Below are 16,615 nucleotides of genomic sequence, written 5' to 3'. Positions count from 1 at the left end.
CTTTAAGCCGCTGAGTGTGGCGGGCCACCCGCGGGGGACACCTGGGTTTCTGGAGTCGGACGGCGACGCCCAAGTGGGGAGGGTCTCCCGTAGCGTCCCTGCTGAGCGTGGACTCCCAATGGCCAGCTTACCGGCCGTGAGGCTGGGCGTTGCCCCCCAAGACCCCATGGAAAAGTACCAGGTGCCGAGTGTCCCCCGCGTGGCGGTAACGGTTCCCGCGGCAGGGCACCCCAGCCTCCGCGGGCGACCTCCTGGCCTCACTGTCCCCCCTGAAATGAACTCCGAGGGCGAGAACAGCTCCTTCCTGCCGCCCGGTCCCTGGGCTAGGTCCACAGGCAGCCTGGGACCCGAAGCGCAGGCCGGAGCCCCGGAAGCGCCCCAGCTCGCCGGACACAAAGGACAGCTCCAGATGGTTTTGGTTTTGTTTCTGGTGGTTCTGAGGACCTTTGAACCCAGGGGCCCTCTTTAGATTTTGAGAGCGTCTGCCGCAGGGCGCAGGCTGGCTCATACCTGCGATCTCAAAGTGCTGGGGTTGCAGGGGTGCGCCGCCTCGCCCTGCTGTGCGTGGCGCTTCAGTGCTTCTGTGCCTGAGGTGTCAGCTTCGTTTAATGTTACCTTAACTGGTCGTACAAATTTCACTAATTTGTAGCTTCGATTTCCCTCCCTTTGGGAGGATTCTTTTTGTGAGGAAGGGCTACTGAGGTGGCCATGGGTTAAACAGATGTGTTTCTGGTGACCCGCGTATGTTTAAAGTTACTTTTCAGAGAAAAAAAGAATCACATCGGTCAGAGCTGTGCATTTTACTGTGCCGCCTGGGGGTCCGGCCAGAGACCTTTATTCCCTGATAGGGGTCAGGCACTGGGTGACAGAATCCCTTTGACTCCGAGGGTTCCTGACGCAGGGTTCCACCCCGTATCCCCTCTGCTGCGTCTCCCCTTTCCCTGTAACATGTCAGCATCAGCCATCCCGCCGCCCTCCTCAAGCCCACAGCCCTCTGCAGAGTTCTGCCGTGGTGGCCATCTCTCTCGGGCTGGCCCTAGATTTTGATCCACTCTACGCAGTTCCACTTATCAGTTCCACCACCACAGGCTCCTGGTGCCTCAGTTTCCTCCAGCATTCACATGGAAACAACGGTCATGCAGACTGTGTAGGGCAGTTCTGACCATGGTGGCACCTTCTTATTTGGATGCTCAGTTTGGAGGTGAATGCTGGGATCACTGGAGTCCAGAGAGAGTGGATACGGGCAGGTGTGCTCCTGAGTGCCTGTGTCCTCCCTGCAAGCTAGGGAAGGGCGTGGGTTGTAGAAGGAGGCCCAGAACTGACCTCGGAGAGATGGCATGGGGCTCTTGCAATGAGGGCTGCTAGGCCTTCCTGGGCGATTTCCTGCAGAGCAGATCCAGGAGACACCTCCTCTGCCGGCCAGGCCACGGGGGAGCTGGGAGGGCTGGACGGGGGTGGGAGTCGGGAGTCGGGTGCTTGCTGGAAGGTGCTCACTGACAGCCCTTCCTGGCAGATCTTGCAGGAGCTGAGTCCTGGCGCTTTGGGGGTGAATGTGGTGGTGGAAGAAACGAAAACCAAAGTCAAGCATGTGATAAAACAGGTCAGAGTGAAGCCCTGAGACCCATGTGGGGAAGTCCTGTGGCCATGGTTTTGCTAAAGGGAAGCTCTTCATGCCCCGGTTAGAGAAAGACTTCCCAGCAGGCGGGAGGCACACCTAGCTGGGTAGATGGGACCGTGGCATGAGACTTGCCAGGCTGCGTGCCTTGGCCCCCACCCTGCTGGGGAAGGAATGCTACTTTGCTTCACCAGCCACAGCCGCCCATCACCTGCTCATCCACACCACCACGTGTCTGTTACTGACTGTCCCGTCATCACTGGCAAGCGCAACAGGGGTTCCATTTTACAGCCAGACAGTAAAGTTTGGGGTGCCCCATTGCCAGGACCACACAGTTTCCAAGAAGATTTGAATTCTGGGGGACACGATGCTCCTTAGTACAAGGTTGCCTGTTTTCCAGAAGGGAGCCAGGCCCAGAGAGAGGGACAAGCCATGGTCCCACAGGGCTGAGGGCAGGACAGGGGACCCCTTCAGCAGTGGGGTGGGCTGCAGCCTGCAGGGGCACACCCTTTTGTGTCCCCAGGGCAGTGTCTGAGCAAGAGGCGCTTCTGTCAGTGTCCCTGGCACACTCCTGGGGGGACAGTGGCATCCGGGGCTGGCCTTGTAGGTGGGTGGGCCTCCTGGGACTCGTGTCTCTGCAGCTCAGCAGCCCCCCAGCCAGGCAGCGGGCCTTGGCCGTCCTTGTTTTGCTGCTGGCTGTGGGGTCAGCAGCTGGTCTAGCAGGGTAGCTCAGGGCCACTGAGTTAAGGAACTTTTGAAAAGGTTTTCTTGGGGAGCCATGTAGGTAGGAGTTCATGTAACTTCCTAGCCTTTTTTCTAAGCATCTCTAAACTTCTTTGTTTTTTACAAGAATGCTATAGTTGAAATTGGCATTTGGTAGTTTTTCCTCACCTAATGAATGGTGAACATCGCCCTGCATCACCTACGAGAGCGTCCCCTTCTCCCAGTCGGTGGCTCTGTGGCCTCCCATCATGTGCGGGTGCCGAAGCTGGCCAGCCAGTCCCCTCCTGGAGGATGAGCATTAGCTCATTCTCAGTTTTCCCCTAGTATAAACAATTCTGATGGACGTCTTAACAGTGTTCTTCCGTGAACACTGTGACTTCCTTAGGAAATTCCTGGGAGTGGGATTTCTGGGTGTTGCTGTTTTCTGTTTGTTTTTGCCCCGATATCAAACTCAGGACCTTGCACTTGTGAGGGAGGCTTGGCTCCAGTGAACTACATTCCCCAGCCCTCTTTCCGGGCGTTTTTAAGTTTCAGTGTGTGTGGGCTGGCCTCCCCTGCTCTTGAAGGTGGTGGCGATGGAGATGACGGTGGTGATGGAGGTGGCGGTGCTGGTGCCGGGTGGTTGTTGGTGGTGGTGGTGGCAGCTCACCACGCTGTCACTGACCTGGGCTCCTCTGCCCCTGCAGGTGCAGTGCATTGACCATCATCATGCCAGCCAGGCCCTGGAGGAGGTAACAATCGGGGCAGTTTGCTCTCTAGAGGAATGGAGTGTGTCTCCCAGAGCCTCTGCTCCGTCCCTCTCCTGGGGGCGGGTGAAGCGATGGGGGGTGGTCAGACCCAGTCCTCCCCGGGTCACAGAAAGCCCCAGCAAAGCAGGTGCTGACAGCTGGGAACACGGTGAGCACAGGAGATGGGGGAGTGCTGCTGTGGTCACTCATCCGCCAACGGCCTTCACAGTGATTCTCTTCAGGCTGGGTGCAGCTCGGTGGCAGAGCACTGCCTGGCAGGCAGAAGGCCTTGGGCTCCAGCCCCAGCACTGCCCCCAAAAAAGCTTTTTCTCTTCAATTACGAAAATATTAGTTACTGTAGAAAATTTGGAAAGTACAGAATTGTTTACCAAAGAAAATGTAAATCACCCATAACTACCATCCAGGACTGACTAGTGGCCACATCCTTATTTACAATAATGGCAGTTATCAATTTTGTGGTGGTTTTTTCATTTGTTTTTGTTTTGTTTTTTGAGACAAGGTCTTGCTATGTAGTCCAGGTTGGCCTCAAACTCACAGCAATCCTCCCACCTCAGCCTCCATACCTGGCTGGCAATTATCAATTTAATAGAAAAGGTTCAGAAGGGTTTTCTTTTTGTAAGTGTGAGGTAGTAGGAACTGAACCCACAGAATGTTGGGCAACACTCAGCCTTTTTAAAAAAGAATTTTTGTTTTTTGAGACAGTCTTGCTAAGCTACCCAGTCTGGCATCCCATTTTCAATCTTCCTGCCTCAGCCTCCCAGGGAGCTGGGGTTACAGATGTGTGCCGCTGTGCCCAGACCTGAATAGTGAGTGTTTCATTGCCTTTCTAGCGTTATCATGGGGTGTGTGAAACGTGTACCCTCCCTTCCGGTCACGTGGTCTTTTTCTCCGCAGTTGCCACCCCCGTCCTTCGCCAGCTGGGGTCCTGTTGTCCACAGTGTGACTGAGCGTGGACAGACACACGGGGAGGAGGATGTGGGCGGTGCCTGCAGCCCCCACACCCCGCAGTCACTGTCACTGCCCCTCCGTGGACCCTGCCCTTGGGCACACTACCCTCCTGTGTCTCCCACTCCTCACCCCATGCTCCCTGCAGCCTCTGGCTGAGAGGTGCAGTCCACACTGCTCCCTTTCCAGTTCAGTTTCATTTTCTTGAGGTGCGGAGAATGGGACCCCGGAACCGCCACCGAGCCCATGCTACGAACACACTCACCCACGAGCCAGCACTGCTTTCAGGCAATGCCGGGAGGCTCAGTCTCCGTCACACAGCACAGCTGCACATGCTGGGGACAGGAGCCCTGGCCACTCGCTGCCCTGCCCGCCCTGCAGCTGGCAACTGTGCCGGCCCCCTGGCAGCAAGCTGCTCCCCTGACCTCCCTGCGCCCCGCTCTACCCCACAGCTAAGGCCGCTGCTGCAGCTCCAGCACCCCTACATCTCCACGTACGAGGAGGTCTTCCAGATGTGGGACAGTGAGGTGCGTCAGGAGGGTTGGCAGTTGCCCAGTAGGCTGTAGCCCGGCAGTGACTCCAGCCACGGCCACAATGACGGGGCGCTTGCTGGGCTGGGGACCATCCTACAGGCTCACACCAAGTGTCCGGTGAGCCCCAGCTTCACATGGCAGAGGAAGGGCCTGAGGCGAGGTGGCAGGGCCCGGGGGGCCCAGCTAGTGTGTGGCTGGGCAGCAGGTGGGTAGGGTGGGCAGGGGTCCCCTGCACTGTGTGGGGGCACCCCCTGGTTCGGCCCACAGCTGGAGTCAGAGCAAGTCGGTGCCTCTGGAAGGTCTGACCCTGTGGAACGGGTGGCCCCAGGGAGCCGCCTAGTGGTCCTGGCCCCAGACTTCTTCATGTCATCACCCAGCTTCTCGCCCATCACGGTGCTCCGGGAGACTCACGGGGCTGGAAGCGCCACTCTTCTGTCCTGGTGGGGCTCAGAGAGGACAGACAGCTCCCCAGGGTGGCACAGCTGGCTAACAGCTGGCTTTCACAGCAGCTGAGCCCCGTGTCTCAGAGGTGGTGCCGCTTCTTGGCTTCATGTAGAGCCAGAGCCTTCCAGATGGGACTGAGGTGGCGGGAGGGCTGCTGAGTGGGCACTGGCAGGTGGAGGGGACTCCAGTGCTGCGTGTCAGGACATCGCCTCAGTGACCCCCCCTGGGCCACTCCCTCACCGTGCCTCCCCATCAGCTGGGCCCTGAGGAAGCCCTGGGGTGGGACACACTGTGTGCACCCCACACACCTCCCGAGCACTCCAGAGCGCTCAGTGAGGGGCAGAAAGCTAAGGGGACGTTTCACCACAGAGGGAGCCCGGAGGCAGCCCTGCCACATCTGCTGGGCCCCGGGCAGTGAGGCCCCACAGAGGATAGGCAGGGTCACCCCGGCCCAGGGGTCACGTGGTCACTGGCCAGTGGTGGCCAGTGTGGATGGATCCTGGAGTGCTGGGAGAGACATAGCCCCCAGACAGCGCTGCCCCATAGGCCTGTGGATGGGGGCTGTGGGAAGGGGCCCCATGCAGGCGACAACATCTGAGGGCCTTGTGACCCACAGGCCTCCTCCATGTTCCTCTGCCTGGTCATGGAGTACAGCCCAGAAAGCTTCCAGGACGTCATTGAGGCGAAGAGGAAGGAGAAAGCCACCATTGACTCTGAGGTGAGCCCTTCGACCCTACAGCCCCACAGAGGGACCGAGAGGCAGAGGGAGGGCAGGCGCCCCTGAGCCCGGCCTTGCGTCCCCCAGGTGTGTACAGCCAGGTGTGTGCACCACAGTGGCCACAGACCCGAGGTGCACAGTGATGAGCACGCATGCGCTCTCCAGAGGGTCCCGGGCTCACCAGGACTCAGCGATCCTGAAGTGCACCAGGGTGGGCCCAGGCAGTGTGCAGTGGCGCGTGTCTGAGTGGATGTCGCTGCCTGACTCCGTCATGTCCTGAGCCTGAGGTGCTGAGTGTCCCTCCTGGAGCTGACCCCAGCTATGCCGGTCCCAGTGCCCACACTTGTTTCTACTCAGGGCTGATGGATGGGAGCTGTGATAGTTTCTTCCAGCTTTAATCTGCACCTGCCATTTGGATTTCTTCTGTGCCTGTTCAGGCATTTTACCCATGTAAACATTTAGGTGGTTTTTTCTTACTGATGCCTAGTTCTGTTTCTTGGCACTAGGAATTGAACCCAGGACATTTGTACTCAGCTACATGCTTGATCCTATATAATTTTATTTTTTTGAGACAGGGTCTTGCTAAGTCACTAAGTTATGCAGGCTGGGCTTGAGCTTTCCGTCTTCCTGCTTCAGCCTCGCAGAATGCTGGGATTACAGGTGTGCGCCCAGCTTCCAGGAGTGCTTCGCACGTTATGGGCTTTAGTGTCAGGGCATCAGCCCCGTCCTTATTCCTCAGCCGGCCAGGTCACTTGCTTAATGGAATTCTGTGATGGGCAGAGGCCTTGTGGTGGTGAAATCCAGATGATCGATGTCTTCCCTCACTGGCCTCAGCCTCTCCTGCATCCTGGTGGCAGCAGCCTTCCTCACACCACAGTCGTGGGGCTCTGTCTGCTTTCTTCTGCAGTAGGGGTTACTTCACTTTCCTGTTTGGGTCTAGGACCCGGCCCACATGACTTTACCTGCATTTCTCTGAGCACCACTCTGAGGGTGTGAGGCGGCTCCACCTGAGGGTGTGAGGCGGCTCCTTCTGGGGGTGTGAGCTGGGTTCTGGAAGGAGCTTCGAGGCGGCTCTGGGTATCTTTTCTGGGCATCTGGGAGGCACAGATTTTCAGGACCCTGAAGGACTTGTTAGTATTGAGGAAGCTGGGCATGTGGCACCCAGACTCCTTGACTCCTGAGTGCCCAGAGACAGCAGTACGGGTCTGGGGATCCTAGGATCCCCTGAAACCCCTGCCCCGGTGGCCAGACGGATCACGTCACACGGAGGGCTTCTGGAGCCGCCTATCTCATGCTCTTTCACTTGAAGAACAGAAAGGCTTCGGAGTCTGTGGTTCCTGGCAGAGCCTCTGCCTTGAGCTCCCACTGTGTGGTGTAGTGTGGGCCGCCGAGAGGCCTCCGTGGGCGGGCACCACGTGGGCTGGAACCCCGGGCACTTGGTATCCCCAGCAAGCCACTGTCCTGCTGGCCACTGGTCCATGCCGGTGTCCCTTCTTCTCCCCAGTGGCTGCGGAGCATGCTGGTCCAGGTGCTGGACGCACTGGAGTACCTGCACCGCCTGGACATCCTGCACAGGTGACGTGGGGGGCTCACCCAGACGGCGGCTGCAGGAGGGCAGAACGGTGCTGCCAGGCAGATGTGCAGCCCATGGGGAGCCTGGGGCAGGGGGAGCCAGGTGAGAAGGGGCTGTGAAACCGCTCCAATCCCATACATATGCATCTTATTAAGACGAGGTGTCTGTGCACAAAGGGGACACTCAATTTAACCTCATCTGTCCCACATTACCCTCATCAGTCACACACAGTGGTGGAATCAGTTCTCTGGGACAGCGTAGTTGAGACCTGTCAGAAGCACATGCTAGGCTAGCTGAGATTTGGGATTCTCCTGCCTCAGACTCCCAGAGTGCTGGGGTTACAAGCCTGTGTGGCTAGAAAATGATGTTTACCAAGTGGGCTGAGACAGGGCATTTTCTGGAGGAGAGGGGAGGAATGGGGGATCAGGAGTAGCCTGAGCACATGTGGCCCCCAGAAGGGTCCCCATGGCTGCCCTGCGGGCTCAGGTGCTACCTCTGGGTTACAGGAACCTCAAGCCCTCAAACATCGCCCTGGTCAGCCAGAACCACTGCAAGCTGCAGGACCTGGGCTGCCACACGCTGATGACCCACCGAGCCAAGTGGAACATTCGCTCGGAGGAAGGTGGTCAGGGTCCCCCGGGGCTGGGAGAGGGTGCTGTGAGGGGTGGCCACTGTGGGAACTGAGCCTGTCCACCCAAAGGTTGTCATGCCATGCATGGACTCTAGAGACCCCCGCGCCTAGGCCGCAACTTGTCAGCAGTCCCGCCATGGGTCTGGGGCGCAGGGTCCAGCACCAGAGAGGAAGGGCCCTGTGGAACTGGGTACCGGCTGTGGTGTCCATGAAACTGTTAGCTCTTGTTGGGGAAAATAAAGCTCCATAAAGAAGGAGGCTGAAATGGGGGGCAGAGGGCCCATGGGGCTTGGGCACTGGCTATGCATGGTATAGTAGCGAGGCCTAAAATGGCCCAGGAGGTGGTGAGGGTGGGCATGGGGGACAAGTTCTCTTTATTTGAAAAGAGTGCTGGGAAAATGGAGCTGGGCCTCAATCCTGTGACAGCTGTCCCCAGTGGGCAGAACAGCCACGGGCAGAATGCCAGAGCCCTGGGGTAGCAATGGCTGGAGATACTCTGTCCTTAGAACACAGGGGCTGGGTGGGTGGGTGGATACATGGGTGGTAGGGTACATCTATGGATGAGTGGATGGGTGAATGGTGGGTAGGTGATAGGGTAGATCCATGGATGGGTGAATAACAGGATAGGTGGACAGGTGGGTGGGTGGTAAGATATATGGATGGGTGCAAGGTAGGATAAATGAGTGGATGGATGGATGGATGGCAGAAAATATGGATGGGTGGATGGTAGGAAGGGTAAATGGTTGGATGGATGGGTGACTGGATATATAAATGGGTTGGTTGTAAGATGGATAGATGGGCAGTAGGATATATTGGTGGGTGGATGCCAGGATGAATAGATGGATGGATAGGTGTGTATAAAGAGATGGATGGACTGACTGAAGGTGAAGCCAGGAACCTTGGAGAAAAGCTGTGTGGCTGGAAGATGGAGGTCTACAGAGGGAAGAGCTGCCTGAGGCTGAACAAGGACTGACAAGGCTGACCTGAGGACCCTGCTCTTTGGGTTCTTTCTCTGGGGTTCAGGTTTAGAAACTGGAGGAGCTGGAACTTTGCCCCAGGTTCCTGACATTTGGAAGGAGATGTTGAAAGAAGGGCAGATGTGAGCTTTCTGTGCACATACCTCTTCCTGCTCTGTGGCCTCGTGGGCACAGAAATGCACCTGGGCGGCCTGGTGGGCACTGACCAGGATGGGCATTCTCCCTGGCTGAGACCCAGGCAGAGGCCTAGCTGAGCAGGGGCCTCTCCCCGCCAACAGCAAGACCCTCTCCCCTCTCCCCAGCCTTTGTCTCAAGCTGCTTATAGGGGCACAGGAAGGGGAGAGAGCCAGGTCAGCATGGCTTTGCCCTGCTTTGCTCCCAGGGAGCACAGGACTGCATGGACCCTCCTTTCTTGCCAACAGACCCCTGTAAAAAGTCCTGGATGGCCCCAGAAGCCCTCAGCTTCTCCTTCAGCCAGAAGTCAGACATCTGGTCCCTGGGCTGCATCATCCTTGACTTAGCCAGCTGCTCCTTCCTGAATGTAAGCTGCCTCCCATCCAAGTATCCTGCTCAACTCCTGCTGGATGCTAATGAGGATATGGTGGCTGCAGGGTCACACTCTCCCTGGCCCTGCCCAATGGCCAAGGATACCCCATCTGGGTGCCCTGCTGGAATTCAGGATGCTGGGGGCTGTGGCTTGCAGCATGGGTCCAAACCCAGTGGCTGCGCATCACACAAGCCACAGGGTTGAGGTGCCAGCTGTCTCTCTGCATCCTGGTGGGTGGCTCTGTCTTGTCCCTGCTTGGATCAAGCTCCCAGACATCCTGGGAAGAGAGGAGGGAACAAGGGGCCAGGCAGGCCTTTATATGGCTATGGAGCACAGCCAGGCTACAGGAAAAGGTAGGAGTGCCAGGCCCAGTGCCCACGGTGCCCAAGAGCAGGGATAGCCCCAGCTTCTCTCTCCATACCAGGCACAAGTATCTGGCAGGACCCCAGTGTCCCCTGCCTCTCCCAGACCCCAGGCTGCACCTCTGAGAAGCACTGTGCCCTCCCTGTCCATGGAAGACTCCAGGAGAAGCCCCACCCTGGTGATCTTGGGCACTGCCACTTTTGGGCCCTCTTACAAGCTGGGTCCAGATAGGACAAGACATGTTGTCCCGTCCCCCTCTGACCTCTGTCTCCACAGAGGAGCTCTTGTGGCCTCCGGCTGGCCTCTGATTCCCTCAGGGTTTTCCTGGTCCTGGCACCACCTCTGCCTGTGTCCAGGCCTAGCTTTAACCCCATTTCAGGAACACACAAAGCAGTGCTCTCTGTCCTTGCAGGGAACGGAAGCCATGTACCTGCGGAAGTCGCTGCACCAGCAGCCAGATGGCCTGCGGGCCATACTGGAAACCATCGAGGAGAGGCAGGTCCCACTGGCAGACACCTTCTCCCTCCTGCTGCCTGCGATGCTGCAGATCAACCCCTCGGACCGGATAACGATCACGTGAGCTCAGGGCACGGTTTGTCTGACAGTTACCTTTCAGCTTCTTTCCACCCTGATACAGTCAGGGCACTGGCCTTCCTGCACCTGAGAACACCGTCAGGCTGCCCAGCCTGGTTGTCCACACGGCACAGCACCGCACACTGCAAGCTGACCACATCTCCACCAGGACGGTGGGGTAGGGGGCAGCCCGAGTCCAGGAAAAAGTTTTAATTCTACTTTAGAATCAGACAAGAAAAGCAGCAGATGAGAAAAGCGTCAGTCTCTAAACCTACACAGTTGCAGTTTCTGGAGGAAGGGGCCCCAAAGGCAAAAGTCCAGGGCCCAGGGGTGCCCCTGCAGAGAAAGTCCTTGCGTGTGGAAGTGCCAGGCACTTGCTGGGCATGCTGGCATCATGAGAGATGCAGCTGGACAGCTTCCAACTCAGGAGGCCGGAGACCAGAGGGGAAGCCACTGCAAGGGCCGCGGGATGCAGCTGGCTGTCTCTGCCTTTGTGCTAGGGATGTGATCCGCATCTCCTTTGGGAGGATCTCGCTCAAGTCTTCGACCCTGCATGGGCCGGTGATACCCGAGGCCGTCACCAACGTGCTGCTGGAAGGCAACATGGCCAGCATTCTAGGTGATGGAGGGGACAGCGGCGGGAGTCGGCAGCTGCTGTGGCCCCATGTCCATGCCTCCCGGTGTCCGGCCCAGCAGGCCTGCTTCTCGTTACAGCCCTTCTCCTCCACCAGAGCCCAGCACTGCTGGGTCCAGGCAGGGCCCGGCCCAGTTTCCCCTCCATCCCTGCGACACAAATTGCTGCTCTGCTTCAAGTCCTTGGGCGCAGCCCTCGCCGCTTCTCCTGTGTGCCTCCCGTCCTCAGAGGTCCATCTGTAGGGTGGGGAGCAGAGTCCCGTTGCTGAGCCTGAGGGTGTGGCGCCCCGCCCTCAGCAGGCCCTCTGCCTCTCTGTCCCCCACAGAGCTCATGCAGACGTTCTCCAGCCACCCTGAGGTCCAGCTCAGAGCCATGAAGAAGCTCATGACCATGCCCGAGGACCAGCTTGGTAGGGAACGCCGAGTCCACTCATGCTCCCCGGAGGGCTGTGCCCCTGCTACCTGCTCGGACAGCAGGCACCTGGAACTCTCCCGCTGCCACCTGGCGGGTGGGGAAGGGCGGGGTGGGTCTGCCCCTCTGCCTCTGTGATGGGCATTCGAGCCTTTTGTCATCAGCCACCCCCGCGAACAGCACCCTGCTGGACAGGCGGGCGTGCACCTGCAGCCTGAGTGCTTGCCTTGGGGGAGGCTGCAGGCTGCCCGCACGGACTCACCAGCTCTCACCTGAGTCCCGAGGGCACCCTTCCTCTCTTCCTCATGGATGTTGGCAATCTCAGTGACTTTTTTTTTTTATTTTGGGAGACAGGGTCTCCCTACATAGTTCAGTCTGGCCCCGAACTCGTGGGATCTTCCTGCCTTGGCCTCCCGACTGCTGGGATGACAGGCATGGGCTACCATGCCTGGCTCCTCAGTGATTTTTAAAGTGTTTTTGCCAAAACCTGCTGTCACAAGTTCTCTCCACTTAGATGGACATAATGGGGCACACCTGTAATGCCAACTGTTTAGGAGGCTGAGGCAGAAGGACTGTTAGTTTCAGATCAAGCTAGGCAACATATGAGACTGTTTCAAAGAAAAGAAAACACCTGGGCTCTCTCACCTGCCCCAGCGTCACGTTCACACCCCCAGCCGTCCACCCCCGGGGGTACTGAGGGTCCCTGAGGTCTGTCCAGGTGACTGGGGCTTCGGGGTGATAGCGCTGTCCTGGACCCTGCACCCCCTTTCCGTAGAGTCGGGAGCAGGATGGAGCAAGGTGGGCAGGGTGGGGAGAGCTTTCCTTCCTGGGGAAACAGAGGCTGTCGGGTCCCCTATGCAGCGGCCTGCCCCATCCCTGCCTCACTCAGGGCCAGTGTGCTGTGGCTCTGTGTCCTGGTGCCAGCATTGTGCCCAAGGTATGCTCCCCACAAGGGGAGGGCCAGGAGGACGAGGCAGGAGGGGCGTGGGGACTGGACCCATGCCACACAGCCTGCAAATGGGCCTCGGCCTGGGTGGCTGGCTGTTGAAGGGCACGTGCCTGCCTCTTGCCAGCCCTCTTTTATTTTCTGTTTCTTTTTTTTGAGACAAGGTCTCACTGTGCAGAACAGGTTGGCCTCTAACTCACAGCAATCTCCTGCCTCGGCCTCCTGAGTGCTGGTGGTGCCTGGCTGCCGCCCAATTTCTCATCTGAGAAGTGTGGCTTGTGAGGAAGGATCTGCCTCTGGGGGCTGCTGGGAGCACACACCTGGGCAAGGCCTGGTGTAGTGCTGGCATCTCTGTCCCCAGCACTCAGGAGGCTGAGGCAAGATCACTTGAGCCCATGAATTCGAGAAGCCTGAGCAACATAGTGAGACCCTATCTCTTAAAAAAAGTAAACACGGCAACTTTTGAGCTGGGAGCGGAGCTCAGTGGTGAGCGCCTGCCTAGCATGCACAAGGCCCTGGGTTCTGTCCCTGGCACTGCAAGCAAAAAAGAAAGATGCCTGGATCAAACACTCAGGAGACTTGGCCCAGTCTCCTTTGCCCTTCTGTTCACCTACTCCGGCCCCCATGTCCTGTGCACCCCGCCTTGCAGGGCTGCCATGGCCCCCGGAGCTGGTGGAGGTGGTGGTCACCACCATGAAGCAGCATGAGAGGAACCTGGACGTGCAGCTGTGTGCCTGCACCCTGCTGCTGCGCACCCTGGGCCAAGGTGGGCATCGCCGGCCCTAGCCCAGGCGCTGTGCTGTGGGCCTGGAGTCTGGAGACGCGGCCCAAGGCTGGACAACGGGAGGGTGGGCTGTGTCCCCCGGTGGGGCCTGGCACTGCCCAGAATGGCGCCTACAGCTCTGATTCATGAAGAGGTGGCTTCACTGACTTCGACTTTTAAACCTTGAGGTAGCTACCTTTCCAGCTTTAATACTGAGGGCTCAATTTCCATAAGCCGCTTAGGTTTTTATTTTTTATTTTTTGTGTGGTGCAAGGAACCCTAGTCCTCGTTCATGCTAGGCAAGCACAATGCCAAAGAGCTACAGCCGGGCCTAAATTGTGTCCAGGGTTCACTCTCGCTCGTGACAGAGCTGCAGGCTCTTGGATGACAGCATGGGCTGTGATGCCACAGCCCTGGCCCTTGGCGCTCTGCTCCCCACCCAGGGCCTAGGGCCAGGATGGACCTGGGTGTCCTAACCCAGGTGGAGATGTTGCCCCTCACCCAGCCCCAGGCTGAGCTGGGCTCTTCTCTGGCCGAACAGCGCTGGTGCAGGGCACAGATGCCAAGGTGTCCTGGGACAGCTCCTTCAGCTCCGTGCTGCTGGGCACCTTGCGCACCCACTCTGACTCGACGCAGCTCATCATCAAGGCCTACAGCCTGCTCACCATCATCTCCAGCCACGGTGGGTACCCGCCCTGCCCGCACCGGGGAGCCAGGCCTGCAGCCTGCTGTAGGTGACTCAGCTGCGTGGCCCGTGTGGTCTGCCTGACTATGACACCACCGGGCCACTCCCAAATGTGCAGGCCCGGGCTGCACACTGGCATCCACTCTGCTGGGCTCTGAGCTGCAGCCAGGCTGGGCCCGGTGGACAAGAGGTCACCAAGGGCTCACAGGGACAGTAACGCCCTCCACATTCCTCCCTGCCCCCTGTCCAGCCATGCCAGCCCGATGTGGGGTGACCAGCAACTGGAAGGGGACAGCGCCCCTCTAGGAAGGCAGAGCCCAGCCCTGTAGTGGGGCTCCACAGCAGCTGGACCTGGCCGCTAATGGGGTGGGTGGTGGCCCCAGGAAAGGACAGTCCCCCCAGGGCCAGCCTGTGTCCCCATCTTGGGTTCCACAAGGACAGGAGTGTGGGTCAGAGGGGACCATGATGCCCAAGGCTAGTGGTGCCCAGGGAGGCTTCTGGAGGACTCTGGCCCTCGCTGCCCACAGAGTCGGTGTCCCAGGAGCTGCAGAAGGCCGGGCTGTGCGTGCTGCTCCTGCAGCATCTGAACAGCTTCCTCCAGGACCGGGACGTCTGCCTTAGCGGCCTGGGCCTGCTCTGGGTGCTCCTGGTGGATGGTGAGCCCTCCCTCCGTGGTTCCACTGCCACACTGCTGGGCCCGTGAGGGTGACAAGGCCCCAAGGGCTCCTCAGCACTTAGCCAGGCAGCAGGAGACAGGGCAGGGGAGGAGGGGGTGTGGACACCCAGGCTTCGGGGCTGTGTCCCGGCCATGCTGCCCGCCACCAGGCCCTGCCTTGGACTCATGGGCAGGGAGGAGGCTCCAGGTTGGCGGGCAGTCCCCTCCCTCCAGGGTCATGGTGGTGGAAAGCCCTGTTTCCTATCTCTGAGGACACATCCTCTCCTGTTTCTGCTCTGTGGTGCTGGACAGGGGAACGGGTGGGGGGCAGGGACACAACACATGCCCGAGCTCTGGGTGTCCCGTACCCAGCCGTCATCATGAACAGAGAGCTCTTGGAAAAATTCCCGGCCCTGGTCGCCCAGGTGCTGGCCACACACCCTGCTGATGTGGACATGGCTGAGGCTGGCTGTGCAGTGCTCTGGCTGCTGTCCTTACTGGGTGAGTGGACTGGGGCCTGGGGTGCAGAAGGCCGCCCAAGCCACGGCTGGGGGTGACAAGGCCGTCCTCCGCAGGCTGCATCAGGGAGGAGCAGCTGGAAGAGGTGGTGGTGCTGTTCCTGCGAAACATCTGGCCGAACCAGGGCAGGGTCCAGCTGGTGAATAATGCCTACCGGGGCCTGGCCAGCCTCGCCAAGGTGTCTGGTGAGCGGGGGCTGGCACAGGCTGCCACCTGCAGGTCTGTCAGGACGGGGAGGCTAAGGGCGGAAGGGATAGGCTCATCCCAGGAATCTGGGTCATGAGACCAAGGGAACAGGCCCCAGTGGCAGCCTGGGTAGACCCAACCCATGTGGCATCCAAGGCACCTCGCCTTTGGGAGCCTCAGTCTCCCCCTTGGGGAAAGGTGTAGACGCTACACTGCCCTTGGGCGCGGGAGCACTCACAGCTGGCACTCAAGGCCTGACCTCACAGGACAGGCCTCATGGACCCAGCACCCCAACTTCTGCACCCAGCAGACCCCCTGCAGGAGCCAGGGCCTTTGCTGCCTGGGTGCCAGGTGGTGGGTGCAGAGCTGCAGTTGGGAAACAGGTGGCAGAAACCCTCTTTCCAAAAATCTACAGCGAGCAGGGGCGGGGAAGAGCTGGGCCTTGGTCCCCGGGCCTGAGCACCGAACTCAGTGACCCAGTGAAATCGGTGTTGCTGTCACCCATCTCCCAGTTAAGCTGGGGCTAAGCTCCTGCCTCCCTCCCAGAGCTGGCGGCCTTCCGGGTGGTGGCACTGGAGGAGGGCGGCAGTGGCCTCAGCCTGCTGCAGGAGACCTACCAGCTCTACAGAGACGACTCCGAGGTGGTGGAGAACCTGTGCATGCTGCTGGCCCACCTCGCCTCCTACAGTGAGGGCCCTCAGGGGGGCGGGAAGGAGCCCCGTGGCCTCTGCAACCTCCACTCGGCCAGCACCCACCCCTGCCCCACTCGTGCACGGTGCTGCTTGCCCAGGGTGATATGCAGGGCCCAGCCTGAGTGGCCCCTCTGCTCCCCGACAGAGGACATCCTGCCAGAGCTGGAGTACAGTGGCATCAGGACACTGGCCCAGGACATCCAGGACCGCTTCCCCTCCAGTCTGGTGAGTGCCACTGCCCACAACCAGTGCTCCTGTTGGAGCCTTAAGGACGGTTGTTGGTCCAGCCCCACGGCGGCCAAAATCAGAGCTATGGCGGTGCAGTCACCAGACCTGTCAATCTGTCCGAGGCCAGTGGGGTGGGTACATGCCCTTGAGCTGGCAGGGAAAAGCGACCTGCTCCTTTGCCTCCTCCAGAAGCTGGTTTCTTACGCAAAAGAAGTGCTCCTGAGCCTGGATACAGCGGCAGCCCCCAGCCCCGGGGACAGGGAGCTGCCTGGTGCAGCCTGTGACCTCTCGGGGGGCCTCCCGGCCCCACCCTGAGAAGTGGGGATGGGAGAAGGGTCCCTGTTGCCCTGAGTGCTTAATAAAGCCCGGGACTGGCTGCCTATGCTCGAGTCCTGGCAGGGGCGACTGTGACTGGCCGTGAGGTAGCTGGTACCCTCCACAGTCCTGCCCGGTGGGCTCCGGAAGCGCCTGAACACGTAGAAGCCACAACTCCACAGTGCAGTGT

At 59.4% G+C, this 16,615-nt stretch overlaps 2 protein-coding genes across 6 annotated transcripts in view; one reads left to right on the top strand and one right to left on the bottom strand.

Annotated features, from left to right (window-relative positions):
* The window catches only part of Surf4 (surfeit 4), an 11,395-nt gene extending 11,144 nt beyond the window's left edge, over positions 1–251 (bottom strand). Inside the window, exon 1 of the mRNA XM_010608912.3 lies at positions 179–251. The gene's annotated coding sequence lies outside the window, so the exon portion shown is untranslated. The remainder of the gene's footprint in view (positions 1–178) is intronic.
* On the top strand, positions 7–16,611 carry Stkld1 (serine/threonine kinase like domain containing 1). 5 transcript variants are annotated; one of them, XM_010608907.2, is made up of 19 exons: positions 7–181; positions 1,514–1,600; positions 3,025–3,069; positions 4,485–4,559; positions 5,626–5,727; positions 7,232–7,302; positions 7,807–7,922; positions 9,331–9,449; positions 10,231–10,394; positions 10,892–11,010; positions 11,351–11,434; positions 13,032–13,148; positions 13,687–13,827; positions 14,358–14,486; positions 14,858–14,986; positions 15,061–15,189; positions 15,737–15,877; positions 16,028–16,107; positions 16,300–16,611. In XM_010608907.2, the coding sequence occupies exons 1-19, from the start codon at positions 119–121 to the stop codon at positions 16,423–16,425; spliced, it is 2,037 nt and encodes a 678-aa protein (XP_010607209.1). In that variant the 5' UTR covers positions 7–118; the 3' UTR covers positions 16,426–16,611. The 5 variants fall into 5 exon arrangements, with proteins under 5 accessions (XP_010607209.1, XP_010607208.1, XP_010607212.1 ...); XM_010608906.3 differs by lacking the exon at positions 7–181 and adding an exon at positions 188–412; XM_010608910.3 differs by lacking the exon at positions 7–181 and adding an exon at positions 188–412 and having other exon boundaries at positions 15,737–15,891; positions 16,300–16,384.
* The last annotated feature ends 4 nt before the right edge of the window (positions 16,612–16,615 follow it).

The sequence above is a fragment of the Fukomys damarensis genome, unplaced genomic scaffold (assembly GCF_012274545.1).
Source record: "Fukomys damarensis isolate Sample0158 unplaced genomic scaffold, DMR_v1.0_HiC HiC_scaffold_36, whole genome shotgun sequence".
Taxonomy (NCBI): domain Eukaryota; kingdom Metazoa; phylum Chordata; class Mammalia; order Rodentia; family Bathyergidae; genus Fukomys; species Fukomys damarensis.
Note: the sequence above shows the minus strand (reverse complement) of the source record. Positions and strands in the feature narration are given on the sequence as shown.